The sequence below is a fragment of the Palaemon carinicauda genome, chromosome 31, assembly GCF_036898095.1.
Source record: "Palaemon carinicauda isolate YSFRI2023 chromosome 31, ASM3689809v2, whole genome shotgun sequence".
NCBI lineage: Eukaryota > Metazoa > Arthropoda > Malacostraca > Decapoda > Palaemonidae > Palaemon > Palaemon carinicauda.
Genome location: NC_090755.1, coordinates 79,126,078 through 79,144,529, shown reverse-complemented (window position 1 = coordinate 79,144,529; position 18,452 = coordinate 79,126,078). Strand labels below are relative to the sequence as shown.

The 18,452-nt window shown below is 44.2% G+C and overlaps 1 protein-coding gene across 1 annotated transcript in view; it reads left to right on the top strand.

The window, feature by feature from the left end:
* The window catches only part of LOC137625027 (uncharacterized), a 21,346-nt gene extending 4,042 nt beyond the window's left edge, over positions 1 to 17,304 (top strand). The window contains exons 2-6 of the mRNA XM_068355960.1: positions 625 to 830; positions 1,473 to 1,608; positions 3,070 to 3,209; positions 12,382 to 12,856; positions 16,783 to 17,304. Coding sequence (XP_068212061.1) covers positions 625 to 830; positions 1,473 to 1,608; positions 3,070 to 3,209; positions 12,382 to 12,856; positions 16,783 to 16,859 — 1,034 coding nt within the window. The 3' untranslated portion in view covers positions 16,860 to 17,304. The remainder of the gene's footprint in view (positions 1 to 624; positions 831 to 1,472; positions 1,609 to 3,069; positions 3,210 to 12,381; positions 12,857 to 16,782) is intronic.
* Positions 17,305 to 18,452: the final 1,148 nt, after the last annotated feature.

Below are 18,452 nucleotides of genomic sequence, written 5' to 3'. Positions count from 1 at the left end.
AGAGCTTTCAAATAAGCGTCCCCAAAACTATCTAACATGCTCCCACTGGACATCCGAAAGACTGAAGATATTAAGGCTTTCACGAAAAAAAGATTTTCTTGTTTTCTATGAGATTCAATAAAGTGGATTTGACAATAAACACGCTGTGTGCCACGGAAAACACACAAGAACGTATAAAATAAACCACGGTTGACCTAGACCATGCGATAAACTGACCTTGTAGTTCCTGTAGTGCGTAGGGTTCCCCTGTGTAACCAGGAAAACGGCCTTACTTAAAGCAAAGTACGTAAATCATCACTACATAATGGTTATGTAATATTCTGACCTAAACGGGACTAAAAAATAAATTGTGCGGGTTATACAATATCAATAACTGGGTAATAGAAACAACTTTTCTAATCTTGTGGACATAATTTTAAAAATTGTGTACACTAGCATTGACGAGTGTAAGCATCGTAAATCTGAGTAAGTGGCTATAGCTAAACCAAGGCTGAAAGGTGTTTCCGATTATAAGGAACCAGGTTCAATACAGACCTATTTAGAATCTAGAATAATTATGTAATTCTTGAACTAGTTAGTCAATTGAACTTTTCTTTAAATGCAAGTACCTGTTCATCATTCTAGGTCAGTGTGTAATTGTTCAACAAGTGAGTACCTCAAATCCAGTGCTGGCGGGACACTCGGTCAAACTCCAATGCCTTTGGTCAGCGGGAAGTGGCCCTCCCCTCTACTCGCTAAGATGGTGCAAAGACGGGCACCAGTTCTTTGCCAGCACCCTTGTGCCACATAGGCATAAAGTCGCATTCCCTCTGGAGGGTGTAAATGTGGTGGTAAGTAAATAAACATCTTTTATGCATTATGTATTCCTTTTTCTTTATGCGCCTAAAGATTATTTTTTTTTTCATATATTGCATCGTTCACTTGTCTTCGATATTCATTTTCTTGTTTCCTTCAAAATGAAGACCAGATTTTCCAGTAGCCTATTTAACAAAGTTATCAAATCAGCACTTTCTAGATACCCACAGACTCTTAAAGATTAACGTGTCTTGAATCGTCAACTTTAACCGATCAAACTATAATAAGGCAACGATTCATCATGGCTGATTTTAATAATCCTCTGAATAAACTTTTGGCGTTCAGAAAACATGCCTTCATTACTACTACTCAATCTATATAAAACACAATATACTTGATGCAGCAGTAAACATGTTTAAAAAAACATACATGCATACATACATTTAGTATACGAAAACAAAATATCTATAATCATCAGACCACAATAGGCCTACATCTACTGTATCTATATTCATTGCTAAAGTACTAACACATGTGAACTATATACTAATCAAGCTGTAAATGTAATAAAAAATAAATTCCATTACTTTATACTTACATGTACCTATTACTAAAATACAGTATATCTATTTAGATATTTACTAGGGAAAATAATTCCACATTTCTCTCATTTAAAGTTGAGCACATCAGACGAATATTCCGTGACATTGGCAAGTGTGAGTTCTGCAACCTCTGGAACATACACCTGCGAAGCAATGAGCGACAGACCTTACTTCCTCTCCAGTGCCAAATCATTAAATATCAGTGTCATAGGTGAGGCCTCTATATGAATGATTAAGATATTTTATATAATTATATATCTATAGGTAAAATAGTTGTAAAAGATAGTGTAAACCCAAGGAAAAGGTACTTTCTAGATCAAAGCCACACGCATGCATATATACACTATATATATATATATATATATATATAATATATATATATATAGTATATGTGTGTGACTAGTATATATATATATATACATTAAAATACACAATTTTCCGTGTATTTATGATAAATAAAATAACCCACAATGTATGAAAAATAGAAGTTTATTTAGCTTTCGAAGGGACCATCTCCCTTCCTCTTCAGAATACAAAATGTATTTTGTATTCTGAACAGGAAGGGAGATGGTTCCTTCGAAAGCTAAATAAACTTCTATTTTTCATACATTGTGGGTATATTATTATATATATATATATATATATATATACAGTATATAGTATATGTGTGACTAATTTTTCATGTGTTTTGAGATATTTTAATGCTTAAGTAGGTCAAAAGAAGAGAGGAGAATCAGCAGTAGGTAAATTTGGAGTAGCACGAGGAATAACTGACTTCTATGTCAGTCATATTCTTTTTAACTCCAATAAAATATTTACAGAAAGATACCTGACTAGCTCGTATTCAGTCACTTGCTGTAATGTATAGCACAGTACAGGTATACTGGTTTGCTAATATCCAGTTACAATACTTGAAGACAGAGGTACTTCTACATATGGATTTTGGATTGATGAATTTACGGCAGAGGGAGTAGCACTATGATGTGAACAGACATTCACCACCCATCAATCAATTATCAAAGTTTGTATACTGTAGTTGCTTGTTATATCTCCTTATGACATCATCTCTCTTCGTTTGAAAGATTACTTAAGTATTTCAAGGTGTCAATCTCTGCATCTTAAATGACAATTACTTCTCCCTAAGTGAGAATATTCATACCTGACATACCAGCTGCTTTTCTTCATGTACAAATTTCTGTAAGAATCATACATAATTCATTTTATTGCGAGAGCTATAATGTACTGTATATAACATGGACAATTTGGTTCTATCATATTTATATACCTTTGCTTATTTAACTATAAAAAACAGGGATCTTTGTTACTGGGAGAATACCTTTACAATAATTATAATGCATATATAATCTGATATCCTTCTTCTTCTGTCTGCATCCTTTCCCACCTTTATATGGGGTCAATGTTTCTGGCCAGCGTTCATCTATCTCTGTCCCACACTTCATCATCGGTTAATCCCTTTAATCGAAGGTCATCCTGATATCCCCAAGGCCAAATCTATACCTTGTCTTCTTGTTAGAAATACGAATCATTTATCTATTAAAATACAAATCAATTATCTATTCATTTATCATTATTGAAGAGGCAAATATTTGCCTAATTACTAAGAACTTATGAATAATCAATATTGCTGATATAAGTCCTAATTTAATTGCAGAAGTTCCTACATCAGGTCCTAATTGGCGTGGAGTGTTAAGCGTCTATCATTTGGAGCAACAGCTCCATGCACATTGTCACGTTGCTGGGTCTCGTCCTCCGGCTAATTTCTCATTCTGGATTAATGACTATCATGTTCAGGTATTGATCAATAATTTGACACATACTATATGCTGAGTGTCTAATTAACAATTTTATTTTTTTGCACTGCATCTATCAATACTTTAGGGTTGTTGGTTATCAGTATTTTATGTGAACGCTTTCCCATTTCTTTTTTAAATTCATTAGCATCTATTAGCAACATATACTTAGTTTTAACATTGGAACGTGCTCATTTTGACAACTGATTTTAATCTTATAATATGAAATACAGTATGTAATATATAACAGGTAGCCACACTAAAGCCCTGTCCACACGATCGATCGTGCCTGACGGGCAAACAGTGATACTAGACCACAATAGTTAGCAAGAATGAGGGTTAGTGACGTCAGAAGCGGGAAAACAACAGACAGGGATCTGGCATCATACAGTGTTTCCAGATCCCTGCCTTTAGTTTTCTCGCTTCTGACATCATCAACCCTCATTTTCCCTAACTATTGTGGCCTGGTATCACTGTTTGCCTGTCGGGCATGCTCGATCGTGTGGACAGGGCTTAAGATTTGTAAGAGGTTGTCAAAGCAATACATACAAATAAGTATCTAAGTCATGTTCTCATTTTTGAAAGGATAGACTTAATTTGTATTGATCAGATCTTAAAAATGACAAATTCGAAGATAATTTGTATTTTTCCTAACCATACAAACCTTAGCTATTTACAAAGGGTTTACTTTTAGCGCAGCTGAAATGACGAGCCAATAGTTTTTACCGAGGGTTAATTACCCCCGCGCTAGTTAGCGGGGGGTGGGGAAGGGTAGCTTGCTACCCCTCCCCCCTCCACACACCGGTGACTTGCTTCACTTCACTTAGAGGTAGGACTTGACTTGGGGGTCAGGGATGGCGGGCACATATGTGTAAATAGCTAAGGTTTGTATGGTTAGGAAAAATACAAATTATCTTCGAATTTGTCATTTGTTCCGTGACCGAAATACAAACCACGCTATTTACAAAGGTTGACTTACCCCTTAGGAAGGGTGGAAAGTCCCCAGCCTTACTGACTTCGGCTTGCCCGGGGGCTCGATCCCTCAGTGAGCAGCACTAGAGAGAGGGAGCCCCTGTACCTCACAAGTTCCTAGCATCGCTAGGAACGAGTGGCCTACATAAGCAGTGTGAGGAGGAGAGTGTGACTCGTCCTATGAAGTTGACCTTGAGACCTTCAGATAGGAATTCTAGGATAGGACGTTCCCCATACCACCTCGTCAGGGTATGGGAGATGCAACAGTATTAAGCTTAATACTAGGAGCACAAAGAAGCATGGGTTATCTGCAGAGGTTGAGGTCAGCTATGCGAGGACCAGGATGCTGCTTCCCCAAGAGAGGGGAGAATGAAGAAAGAAGTAAGGGTCAGACATACTCTTTCATTCACGCAGACTAAGACCGGGTAACAACGCCCTCAACCTACTGCTAATTGTCCAAAAAGGAGCCTGAGGTTAGACCAGCTGTTGTGCAGCCACCACAGGGCCGATAGAAAACGTATCGAGGCTCCTGTGGGTCACGTCTTGCAGGTAGTGGGCTGTGAAGGTCGTTTGACGCTTCCAGACCCCAGCTTGAAGTACCTGCGTCACAGAGAAGTTTCTCTTGAAGGCCAGGGATGTAGCAATACCCCTGACATCGTGGGCCCGAGGGCGACGTGACGGAGGAGGGTCAGGATTCAGGGCATGGTAGATAACCCTTCGAATCCAAGCTGAGATGGTGTTCCTGGTGACCCTCCTCTTTGTCCTGCCTGTGCTCACAAACAAAGCTCGCACATGAGGACGGACTGCAGCCGTTCTCTTCAAGTAGTGCCTCAGACACCTCACTGGACATAGTAGCAGCTGGTCTGGGTCGTTTGTTACAGAACGGAGACTCGCGATCCTGAAAAAGTCGAACCGAGGATCCGGCACTCCAGGATTCTGAGTCTTGGCCACAAACTCAGGGACGAACCTGAACGTTACCTCCCCCCATCCCCTTGAATGGGCGATGTCGTACGAGAGACCATGAAGTTCACTAACTCGCTTGGCCGAGGCCAAGGCGAGAAGGAAAGCCGTCTTCCAAGACAGGTGGCGATCGGAGGCCTGGCGTAATGGCTCGAAGGGAGGTCTCTTAAGAGACCTGAGGACTCGAACCACGTTCCAAGGAGGGGGTCTCACTTCCGACTGGGGGCAGGTAAGCTCATAGCTACGTATGAGTAAAGAGAGTTCTAGCGATGAAGAAATATCCACGCCCTTCAATCTGAAGGCCAAGCTTAAGGCTGAGCGATAGCCTTTCACTGCCGAGACAGAAAGGCGCATTTCTTCTCGCAGATACACGAGGAAGTCCGCTATTGCTGGAATAGTGGCATCGAGTGGAGAGATACCCCTTCCACGACACCAACCACAAAAGACTCTCCACTTTGCTTGGTAGACTCCCTCAGAGGACCTTCACAGGTGCCGAGACATTCTCTCCGCAACCTGTTGCGAAAAGCCTCTCTCCGCGAGGAGACGCTGGATAGTCTCCAGGCGTGAAGCCGAAGCGAGGCCACGACCCTGTGAGGGACGCCGGAGTGGGGTTGTCTGAGAAGCTCGTGTCGTGGAGGAAGCTCCCTTGGGAGTTCCGTCAGGAGTTGCAGAAGGTCCGGAAACCATTCCGCGTGATGCCATAGCGGAGCTACTAGAGTCATGGAACAGTTGACCGATAGTCTGGTCCTGTTGAGCACCCTTCTCATCAGACAGAATGGTGGGAAGGCGTACACTTCGATGTTGTCCCACCGTTGCTGGAAAGCATCTTGCCAGAGTGCCTTGGGGTCCGGGACTGGTGAGCAGTACAGGGGCAGCTTGAAGTTCAAGGCTGTCGCGAACAAGTCCACAGTCGGGGAACCCCACAAAGTCAGGACTTTGTTGGCTATCTGAGGATCCAAAGACCACTCGGTACTCACTATCTGCGAAGCCCTGCTCAGACTGTCGGCGAGCACATTCCTCTTGCCAGGAATGAAGCGAGCTGATAGTGTTATCGAGTGGGTTTCGGTCCACCTCAGAGTCTCTACTGCAAGATGGGATAGCTGTTGCGAAAAAGTGCCTCCCTGCTTGTTGATATAAGCCACTACCGTGGTGTTGTCGCTCATCACCACCACGGAGTGACCTGCCAGGGACCGTTGGAACTGCTGAAGAGCCAGAAAGATGGCCTTCAATTCTAGCAGGTTGATGTATAGACACTTTTCTGATTCTGACCAAAGGCCTGAGGCCCTCTGGTTCAGAACGTGCGGCCCCCACCCTTCTTTTGACGCGTCCGAAAACAGAGTCAATTCCGGGGGGAGGACGAGAAGACTCACTCCCTTCCGCAGGTTCTCGTCGGCCAGCCACCACCGCAAGTCCGTCTGATCCAGAGACCCCATTGGGATCAGAATATCCGGGGAATCGGATCCTTGATTCCACCGGGACTTGAGCCGCCATTGAAGGGATCTCATCCTGAGGCGGCTGTTTGGAACCAGACGGGCCAGGGATGATAGGTGGCCTAAGAGACGCAACCACGATTGGGCGGAGAGTTCTTTTCGCCTGAGGAAAGGTTCCGCCACCCTCCTCAGCCTTGCTATCTGGTCGTCTGATGGAAAGGCTTTGTGGAGATTGGTGTCTATTAGCATGCCTAGATAAACCAGTCGTTGGGACGGCTGCAGAGAGGACTTCTCGAGGTTTACCACGATCCCCAGATCCTGGCAAAGATCCAGAAGCCTGTCTCGGTGCCGAAGAAGGGTCGACTCCGAGTCTGCTAGGATCAGCCAATCGTCCAGGTAACGAAGGAGACGAATGCCGTTCCTGTGCGCCCAAGATGAAATCAGGGTGAACACTCTGGTGAACACCTGAGGAGCTGTGGAGAGACCGAAACACAGCACCTTGAACTGGTAGATCTTGTTGTCTAGGCAGAATCTCAGGTACTTTCTGGAAGACGGATGGATTGGGATCTGGAAGTACGCGTCCTTTAGATCCAGTGTACACATGAAGTCTTGTGGTCTCACCGCAAGTCTGACCGTGTCTGCTGTCTCCATGCTGAACCGGGTTTGTTTGACAAACCTGTTCAGAGCTGAGAGATCGATGACGGGTCTCCAGCCTCCAGTAGCCTTCTTTACAAGAAAGAGTCGACAGAAGAAGCCTGAGGAGCCGTCCACGACCTCCTGGAGAGCACCCTTCTCGAGCATGGTCTCGACTTCGGCCTGAAGGGCCAGCCCCTTTGCCGATCCCGTGGCATAGGAGCTCAACGACACTGGATTCGCTGTCAGGGGAGGTTGAGATGTCGTGAACGGGACGCGATAACCTTGGCCGATCACTGAGACCGTCCAAGCATCGGCCCCGTGTTGCTGCCACCTGCGGACGCAATGCTGAAGGCATCCCCCCACAGGTGGACATGCAGGGGGACTGCCACCCCTAGGGCTTGCGGCCGCGGCCGCCACCCCTAGGAGTCTTGCCTCCCCTGGAGGACTTACCGCCCCTCTTGACCTTGGCTGGAAATGGCTGGGGCTTAGACACCACTCTCTTAGCTGCCGGTGCCTGTTTGGGAGCCTTACGAGGCTGTTGCTGCTGTTGTGGCGGGGCTGGAGGCTTATAGGGCCGAGTTGTAAGGGCCCTGTGGAGGAGGGAGTCCGTGCTGGATTTCCTCCACCTCTCAGCCGTTCGCTCCATGTCTTGAGGCTCAAACAGGCTCTCCCCCAGAAGGGAAGCATGTCGGAGCCTACACACATCTACGGCGGGGACCTTCGGATGGAATCTCTTGGACACAGCATCGCGACGCTTCAACACCGAGTTGGCCCACAGGGTGGTAACCTGGTGCGCCAAAAACTCGATGGAGCGGGTGCCCGAGAGCAAGAAGGTCTCTAGGGCCTTCCTATTGGTCTCCTTGGACAAGTCCTCCGATCGCAATAGGATGCCCAGAGATCCTAGCCAGAAGTCCAGCCACGAAGTGGCCTGCATGGCACACTTAGCGACCTTCTCGTGGTTAAGGATCTCTGCCGGCGAGAACGACACCTGCCGGGCAGAGAGTTTCTCAAGGGGAACTCCCTTCGCCAGCTCCTCCACAGAGTGATGGAGAGGAAGAGCGAACTTGTGCTCACCCAGGATCTCGAAATACCTCCTCTGCTGAAGGCGAGGAGGAGGGATGAGCTTGTTCCCGGCAGTGGAACGACTGGAGGAGGCAAGAAGTGCGAGCTGAGCGTTGGCCCTAGCCCTGGCACTCTTCAGCCCCCGAGACCAGGGCAGAGCTGCACTGGTCTTAGGGGCCTTCTGAACGTCAAACACTTCATCCAGAATCGTGTTTTTGCCTTCACGGGGGGCGATGACTGGATCCGTAAGTCTGTTAAGTTGCCTTATCAGGCTTAAGACCTGCCAGAAGGCATGTTCGGACTCTTGCTGTTCTCCTCCCTGCGGGCTGGCAGCTAAGTCTCCTGCCCCAGGAATCTCTTCCTGGGGTGATACGTGGACATTCCCCTGGGTAGTCGTGGGTTCCTGACGAATCCTTGCAGAAGATTTAGGGACGGTCTTGGAATCCTTGGGTTCCCTCCTGGGAGGGATACAGGATCCCAACAACGAGGTTCGAGAGGCCCCTTCCTCACGAGACGATTCTCCTGCCTGAAGCGAAGTCTCCCCCCCTGGTGCCGAGGGGAAGACTACCGCCCCACTGGACTCACCTGAGGACGGAAAGGCTTCGTCCACGGGAGAAGGAGAGAGTACTCGTGCAGGAGAAGGGACCTTCGAGACCAACCTCTTGGGAACCAACTTCGCCCTGGGGGAAGTCACCACGAAGTCCACTCCTCTCTTTCTCTTCAGTGTAGGAGAGACAGCCGATGGTTTGTTACCCTGGCCGGCGAGTGCTGGTTTCATAACCCTCACTAACGCCCGTGTCAGCGGACCAAACCAAGTCTGCTGCTCCAAGGACACAGAGTCCGAAATCCTCGCTAAAGGGAAAGGGATCGGGCGATCCTTTGGAGTGGACACGACGGTACCTGCGTGAAAAGAAGGTGGGGAAGAATGCTGTACTGACCTCTCTTCGTCCTGCACTACCAACCTGTGCTTGGATGGAGGTAATCCCGAGTGCCGTCTAGGAGCACGCGTACCTGCTGCTACCACCGGCTGTGGAATTCGCCGCGAACGATGGTCGCGCGAGGACGAATGGTTGCGCGGGAGCGCGGGCGCGCAGGCGAGTGGGCGCGAGGGTGGGCAGGTAAATGAACACGTGTCCGAGGCGACGAACGCAAGCGTTGGCGCGACGGCGAGGGAACGCGCTGCCGCGTAGGTGAGGAAGATCGCTGGCGATGTAGATCCACAGGCGATCGATGACGAGCTGGTGAGTGCAGTCACTCAAGTTGGCGATGGCGCGATGTGGTATGTCGACGCACTGGTGTGCGATGGTGAGCAGCATGCGCAGGTGAATGACCGCGTAATGGTAAGCGATGGCGAGCAGCATGCGCAGGTGAATGATCGCGTGATGGGGTGCGATGGTGATCAGCATCCGCAGGAGGGCGATCGTTCAGGGGCGAGCGATGAGGAGCAGCATGCGTAGGAGGGCGATCGTGCAGGGGCGAGCGATGGCGAGCAGCATGCGCAGGTGGCCGATCGCGTGATGGGGTGCGATGGTGATCAGCATCCGCAGGAGGGCGATCGTGCAGGGTCGTGCGATGGCGAGCAGCATGCGCAGGAGGGCGATCGTGCAATGGCGAGTGATGGCGAGCAGCATGTGCAGGCGGGCGATCGCGCGATGGCGAGCTAGAAGCTGGCGAACCATGTTCCTTCAGGAGCGTTGGAGAACGTCGGCGTGCTAGCTGTCGCTGTTGAATAGGCGATACTAAGATCGCCTGTGCACGCTGGCAAGCAGGTGAACGCTGGCGAGGAGGTAATCGCTGGCGCGTAGGTGATCGCTGGCGAGCAGAAGGTCGACGCGTGTCATGTGAGAGGACAGGTGGCGCGGCGCGTTCACGAGCAGGAACAGGAAGATCGCTGGCGCGTTGGCGAACATGTGTTTCTGACACACGAGCAGCACGATGTTGAGTAGCCACAGGACCAGGCAGATGGTGAGCAGGGAGTTCAGCAGGAACTAAAGGGTGGTCAGAGACTGCAGGGCGAGGGTCCTCAAATGAGCACTGACGCTCGGAAGAGAGCTGACGAGCAGGAGAGCGCTGGCGAGGGGGGGCGAACATCAGGAGAGAGCCGACGAGCAGGTGAGCGTCGGCGAGCAGGAGAGTCTTGGCGAGCAGGAGAGCGCTTGTGCGCTAGCACTGCTCGCGGAAGGGAAGGATCCCTTAGCCCCGAAGGGACCGTTGCCCGTCGGGTGACGAGTTCTCCAGAAGGAGAAGATCTGGCAGGAGATGGTGAGCGGTCTGCAGAGAGGTTCAAGGAGGGCGGAGCTGTAGGTTGAGGCTGACGAGGAGAGTCCCCCCCGGAGGATGAAGACCCAAAAAGGCGCCTCTTAGTCCCCCTGTTAGGGGAAGGGAGGCCCTTGTGGTGTAGAGGACGGTGAGCCTTACGGCGGAGGCGGCCTCGGGGGAGATCGTCGGGACCATCGGTCCTCCGAAGGGGAGTCTCCGTCAAAGCACTTCCCTCAGAAGGAAGCTGAGCAGCAGCCGAGACCGAAGGACTCACTTCCCCCTTTGAAGGATGTACGGAAGGAGGAGGAGAGCCTTTAGCACCATCACCAGCAACAGCACCTGCGGCGGAAGGCCCAGCCACGTCGGAGGCCTCTGTCACCACGACGTCGACAATAGACAGAGGGTCTACCTCTGCTACCACCGGCGACTGCTTAACAGCGGCCCCCAACGAGACAAGGTCAATAAGAGCGACTCTGGAGGGCAAGCCCTTAAGCCCCAGGGACGACCAAATCTGTAAAAGATCATCACTGGATAAGGCATTATCAATAACCTCCCCCGGAGGAGGAGGGGGAACCGCCTCGCTATGGGAGGCGACGCCCTCTCCCCCCACCGAAGGTCGGGAAACAGAACAAGGGCCTGCGCTCCCACTCGGCCGACTCTCCTTAGGAGGCGGACGAGGGGGAGCTTCGGAGGAGGTTTGGGCGGCGGAAGAAGAGTCCCGAGAACCTTCCTCCTTCAAGGCTAACCCCAGAGGAGAACGGTCTCTCTTGGACTTCTTCTTACGCCGACGGCCAAACCTCTCCCACTGGGAGGCAGACCACTCCCTGCACTCACGGCACATGTTCTCCTGGTCACACCGTCGGCCCCGACATTGAGGGCAGAGGGTGTGTGGATCCGTATTAACGTCCGACATGAAAGTCCCACAAGGACGGCCGGCAACTCCAGGGCATGTACGCATAGTAAAGAAAATAACTGAAGGTCAACTTCCAACCAACACACACGCTGAAAAGAAAAAGCAGAAAATTAAAGGCTGTCACGAAGGCGATGAGCATACACGTCTGATCACCGCCGAGCCAAAAGTGAAGTGAAGCAAGTCACCGGTGTGTGGAGGGGGGAGGGGTAGCAAGCTACCCTTCCCCACCCCCCGCTAACTAGCGCGGGGGTAATTAACCCTCGTTAAAAACTATTGGCTCGTCATTTCAGCTGCGCTAAAAGTAAACCCTTTGTAAATAGCGTGGTTTGTATTTCGGTTACGGAACAAATGACATTGTTAAAATTCATCTTTACTATCTTGACTAAGCCATAAGCAGTAGTGCTTAATGAAGTCATGGCTGTAAACATAGATTTTGAGTGTCGTTCAAGAGCAAATACCAACTTCAATAATGCAGTAGTTGGGATTGACTGAATCTTCATGAACATCTTTTATCAATACCTCAGCTCTGGTCCCTATTTATCCCTACATACCTTTTCAATTTGAATAGGCTATCTTAATAAACAGTGAAAGTCAATCAACACCAACATACATTTACCATACTAAACAATTGAAGAAATTTTCTTTAAGGGACTATAATTTTTAAATACTGTAATTAGAACACTATTAATAAAATGTATAACAACAATTAAACATGAGGTACTTGATAATTTATGAATAGAAATGGGCCTTATAAATAGACAAAACCAGAAAGATAAATACTGTAAATATAAAGAATTGAGAATAAAATTATACATACTGATTGAGTGAATTAAAAACTTTGTTCAATTTTACTACTACTGCACTTATGAATGAACCACACTTTCTTAGAGCAACTCAAAGAAATGTTATTCTACATCATTTATTCTTTAAAATATTTGCAGGAAGATGAATGGATTGTACAGCATGTTCCACGAAAAGAAACTGAAAAAGACCTCTGGAACTCATCATCAACTTTAATTGTACCACTGTCAGCCAGTAATGTCCAGAAGTTTCTTCATGAAAGAAAACAATCTGATAACTTCCAAATAGCATTATCAGCTGACGGCGACTCGAATCCCAATCTTCAGCGACATTCCTACTATGGAGGAAACAGAAGAAACATAAGGAAGACAATAATGCATAATCCCCAACCATTATCACTTTTAGCGTCATATTCCGAATATGAAATATCAACAAGAATTTCTCCTTCACAAAGGAGGCTGCAAAGCTGGAGTAATGATAATAAAAGAAAACACTTAAACCTTACTTGCATTGCTTACGTAGGGGGAATTCCTTTATATACGAACACAAAATCAATAACAACATTCCCTAAAGAGCCAGAATACAACAGTATCCGGGTGTTGCTCAAAGGAACAGGTACAGTAGTTAATATTTTTTCTAATCCATATTTTCCTTGTACTGTATCAAAAGTTTAATTTGCATGCTGTAATACAGTAATCTTAAACAGCTCATCTCATGATCATTTTCATCTCTGCTGCAATGTGTATTTGTTTTCTCTTTTTCTACTAGCATTATTTAGGTCAGTATTCTTCTGAGCTAAAAGGGAGAGTTGCTCCTTCTCTATGGCAGTTTTATAAAACTCTTTCAGAGCACAACTTTACTTTATTCCAAAAATCTGTAAGCATCTGATGACACAGCTCATGAATACAGGTAGTTTTTCACCTTCTATTGGCAGTTTTTGAAACTAATTCTGCCATATTTTCTCAACTATTACAACTTTCCTTATTTCAAAGGGTAAGCACATAATTTTTGGGAAAGCATAAACTCAAAATCACACTATTTAGACTTATTTGAGAATATGAAATACATATAAAAAACTTTTAAGGCAAATCCCATCTGCCTCTACAGCTATCAATATAGGCACCAATGCAAAAAAATTACTAGAGGAAATTGCTTTACATTAGCAAGAGAAAATCTGGAACAGGGAGGGTGACCTTGTACTACCCACTTGGTTCCGGATGTAGGCTAACTCCATCTTATTACCTGAAAACACTGCCACGGTCTTCCTTACTAACAGTGGCTCCTGATTTGGAAGAGTTTTGAATATTGCTACAAAATCTGGGCAATTAATATACAGAGGTGACTTCTGTGAGGTCCATTTCCGTGACAGATGTAAATTATCATATGTTATTGTACTCCCAATTCTTTCCGTGAAGTATCTGCAAAGAAATGTCTGGTATTTTTCTATCCAAAATCATTCCCCAATATAAGCAACTGTGATCATTCCACCAACTCAGCAGTAGAAATTGGTTGTTCATCACTGGAATTGAGAATGTCTAGATTGGCTATCCAATGCAGATCGAGATGAAATTGTTTTTTTAAAGATATTTGAAATATGGGATTCCACACTCATGTAATGATATCGTATTTCTAATTACCTACCTATGTAACCTCAACACCATACAACTAGAATTCTTTGAAAATATAAAAATTATAAACTAAAGGAACTGAAATAAGTTAATAGACCATATCACCAGCAGCCATTAAAGGACCTAGAGCCTAGCACTCTAGATAAGTAACCCTGGATTTTTCAAGATAATGTTTAGAAAACACCAACTTAGTACATCATTGAGCTTCTGCGCATTTATTTGTCAAGGACCTTGTTTCGGCAGTATATGTACTAGCACCTACATTTATAGTACCCCTATAGAGTAAATCTGGGATGAGCTAGTAGGTAATTTTGCAAGTGAACGATGTGTACTGCCATCAAAAACACGAAACAACCGATCAACTTTAGCTGAAACTTCATCAGCAACATTGAGTTTTAAAGGAATCATATGGTATGCCACGCCATTAACATATGAAATACGAGGGGAATCATATGATATACCACGCCATTAACATATGAAATACGAGGGGAATCATATGATATACCACGCCATTAACATATGAAATACGAGGGGAATCATATATACCACGCCATTAACATACGAAATACGAGGTTGCCTACAAGTACAGTACATGAAGTACTTTAACAAGTGGAGGGATATCAAGATCCAGACTACCAACTCTGTCTTTTAGTTCATAATCTAGTTGTCTAAGAGAACAACAAGGATTGTATGAATGCAACGGTTTAGCAGCAGAAGGTCTTATGTAAATAATGAATTTGAGGCTGTGAGAGGATCTTGAATCTGTGATGCAGTGAACCATCAAACTCTTACTGGATGGAACACTACTAATAAACCACTGGACCTGACTTGAGAAATCACATTAACCCTTTTACCCCCAGGCTCTTTGGAAATTTCCAACCCTTAACCCCCAAGGGGTTATTTTTTCCTCAGCACATTTTGCAGTATATTTTTTAAAAATTGCTCTAACAGCCTTAATTTTTGTCATAGAGAGGTCAGGTTGGTCTCATTCTCTTGGAAAATGCCTGAATATTTTCAAAACATTATCAAAAATATGAAAAAAAAAAAAATTTATAGCATTTTTTTGCAAGGACGTACCGGTACGTCCATGGGGGTAAAGGGATGAGTTTTGTGAAACGTACCAGTACGTCCTTTGGGGGTAAAAGGGTTAAGGTTATCATATGGGCAGGTAAGATCAGACCTACAGGCCTTTTCAGATTTACCAATAAAGCTAAGGAATTTACGAGCTTTTGAAGCTCATCATTATAAAACCTGACTTGTTAAGTGCTTTATTAGAGCATGATACTGGAGTGTTATTATTTTCATCATTTCAGCCTCATCTTTATTATTAATATTATCATTATTACTATTACAATTATCATTCTGGATTTCCCCTTGAACTAAAAGAAAGTTTCTTTTTCCACTTGGAACTTTTTATTTGGTCGGTAACCATTGAAATATACTTTTCCACAAAAGGAACAGAGGCTTGCACACTCCTTACATTTGTTATCTAAATCACAGTACTGTCCCTGACATGAGATACAAAGAGAATGCATTATCATGATCACCCAGAAAACATTCCTCTGACCAGTATACGGAGTAATAAATAAAAACCTAGAAGATTTCTTGAATGCACTAAAACACCAAACACCCCGGAAGGGAAAGTATGTCAAACCAATACAAAACAGAAACGGAAAAGACAAAGAGCTTCTGATGCATCACAGCTTTGCTTCTTGCTCTTAACTGCTAGTATTTCATTACTTTACCAGAGGCATATGTGTACCGAAAGGAATGAAAATTGGAAAGTTTTAAAATTTCATAAATGTCGATAAACTAAGCTTCCAAAGAAGCTATGTAAACATCAGGGGAAGTTCATAGAAATAATTATTGTTCTATGTTTGATGTAAACCAGCAAGAGTTCATCACACCCGTTATACCGGTAGTTCTAAAAAAAATCATCCCTTCTGCACAGTATAATATTCTAAAATAATTAATTTGATCCTAATGAATATTATATATTGTATTGAAGTTAACAAAGTGAAAAAGCATTTGAATCCAGGTATACTTTCCGCAGAACAAATTCTCTCAACAACATAAAATGAATGCCAAAATTATCAATAAGTGGCTCCAACATGAAAAAAATGTGACATCATCTTGATACACTAACTGGGGGATTGTGTGTTGCATTTATAGAAATTACCCGTACAATACGTGATCAGTCTACAGGGGAAAATCGCCCAGACATTAAGTAAAGCATGACTAAAATATAATAAAAAAGGTATATTGTGTATACATACATACATACATATACCAAGGCACTTCCCCCAATTTTGGGGGGTAGCCAACATCAACAAAGAAACAAAAACAAAAAGGGGACCTCTACTCTCTACGTTCCTCCCAGCCTAACAAGGGACTCAACCGAGTTCAGTTGGTACTGCTAGGGTGTCACAGCCCACCCTCCCACATTATCCACCACAGATGAAGCTTCATATATTGTGTACATCTAGTTAAATTCGCTAGTTTGCTTGGGTAATTATTACTACTGTATTGATATGGAAAATTCTTACTAATTATTGCAGAAGCAATATATATCCTTAACATATAAGGAGTTTTTAAGCGTAACACTTTCAATACCCATTATAAAGTTTACGTAACCAGTAAATACGATATACAAGGAAAGGTTATCATAAACAAGAACAAAAGGAAATATCAGCATATGTAATTAAGTTATATTTTTCAGAGATACAAGTATGCTTTGCCTTTTATGATTTAAGCCTAATAGATCTGGATATAATTTTGGAAATTTGTTAATATATTTCCCCCCCCAAAAAAAACAGTCTCCTTAAGGTATATTCAATTTTAAATGCATCTCCACAAGAGGCTGACTAAGTGTACTTTAACTGTATCTAATGGGAAACTTATTTTTGTCCACAGGTTCGCTTGCATCTCACAATAACTACTTGTATTCTACAACCGCAGTCATCGCAGTGTTTCTCATGTTAATGTATTAGTATTAAGTATTCTTCCATGTAAATAAAGAAATAGCAACTCTTTCTTAATCTGATTTTTATTAAATTTCTTAATCCAAAAAGTTTTCCTTGGCTTATGTTGCCTGGAATAGTGTAGTCATGTTACCAAGAATCAAGTCAGCAACTCCAGTACTGTATCTATTGTTAGTCTCTGAATAACTCTAAGTAAAGGGTACTTCCTCGACTTGTCATAAATTACACTAGATGGCTTAGCAGCAAGACAGAAAAAAATATACCGAGAAGCGAGAATTGTACTCCTAGCGTAAAAGATTTTTAATGAGCAAATAAAATTTATAAAAATTTCATGACTGGTTTGTACAACATAAAAAATTTCCTATTTAATGTATGTTGAGTCAATGTTTGTGTGTGATGTAAATGAAATCTAATACAGCTATTCAGTATTAATGTGTAACTGGTATTGATCAAGTTGGTAATTAGCCAATAACTTATAAGATCAGGGACTGCATACCTCTCTACTTTTTACACCCAGGATGTGACTCAACAAATATAAGAGAAATACTCACAAAAAAATTATTTGAATAATAAAATTTGTTATTTCTCAATTAACCTGATGTTCCTATTACTTCTTTTCCAGAAGTATGGTTTATCAACAATCAACCGTAATATAAAATAAAAATAATGATATTTTAATTATGAAATAAATTTTTGAATATACTTACCAGGTGAATATATAATAGCTGCAACTCTGTTGCTCGACAGACACATCCAATAAAAACTCGCCAGCGATCGCTATACAGGTTGCGGGTGTGCCCACCAGCGCCAACTGTCGGCCAGATACCACTCTCGATGTAAACAAAGACTCAATTTCTTCTCATCCCACTGCGTCTCTATTGGGGAGGAAGGGAGGGTCGTTTAATTTATATATTCACCGGGTAAGTATATTCAAAAATTTATTTTATAATTAAAATATAATTTTTAAATATTTAACTTAGCCGGTGAATATATAATAGCTGATTCACACCCAAGGAGGTGGGTAGAGACCAGAGTTAAATATGTTTACATCGTATAAGCTAAGAGTTTTTTATTTCATTTTGGCAGTTATCAATATAACAAAACCAAAATAAATAGGTACCTGGTAAGGAAGTCGACTTAGACGATTACTCTGCCTTGTAAGTACGTCTTCCTTACGGAGCCCAGCGATCCTCTTAGGATGCTGACAGACCCCCAGGAGCTGAAGTATCAAGGGCTGCAACCCATACAACAGGACCTCATCAAACCCCTAATCTGGGCGCTCTCAAGAAATGACTTTGACCACCCGCCAAATCAACCAGGATGCGAAAGGCTTCTTAGCCTTCCGGACAACCCATAAAAACAACATTAAAACATTTCAAGAGACAGATTAAAAGGGTATGGAATTAGGGAATTGTAGTGGTTGAGCCCTCACCCACTACTGCACTCGCTGCTACGAATGGTCCCAGTGTGTAGCAGTTCTCGTAAAGAGACTGGACATCTTTCAAGTAAAATGACGCGAACACTGACTTGCTTCTCCAATAGGTTGCGTCCAAGATACTTTGCAGAGATCTATTTTGCTTAAAGGCCACGGAAGTTGCTACA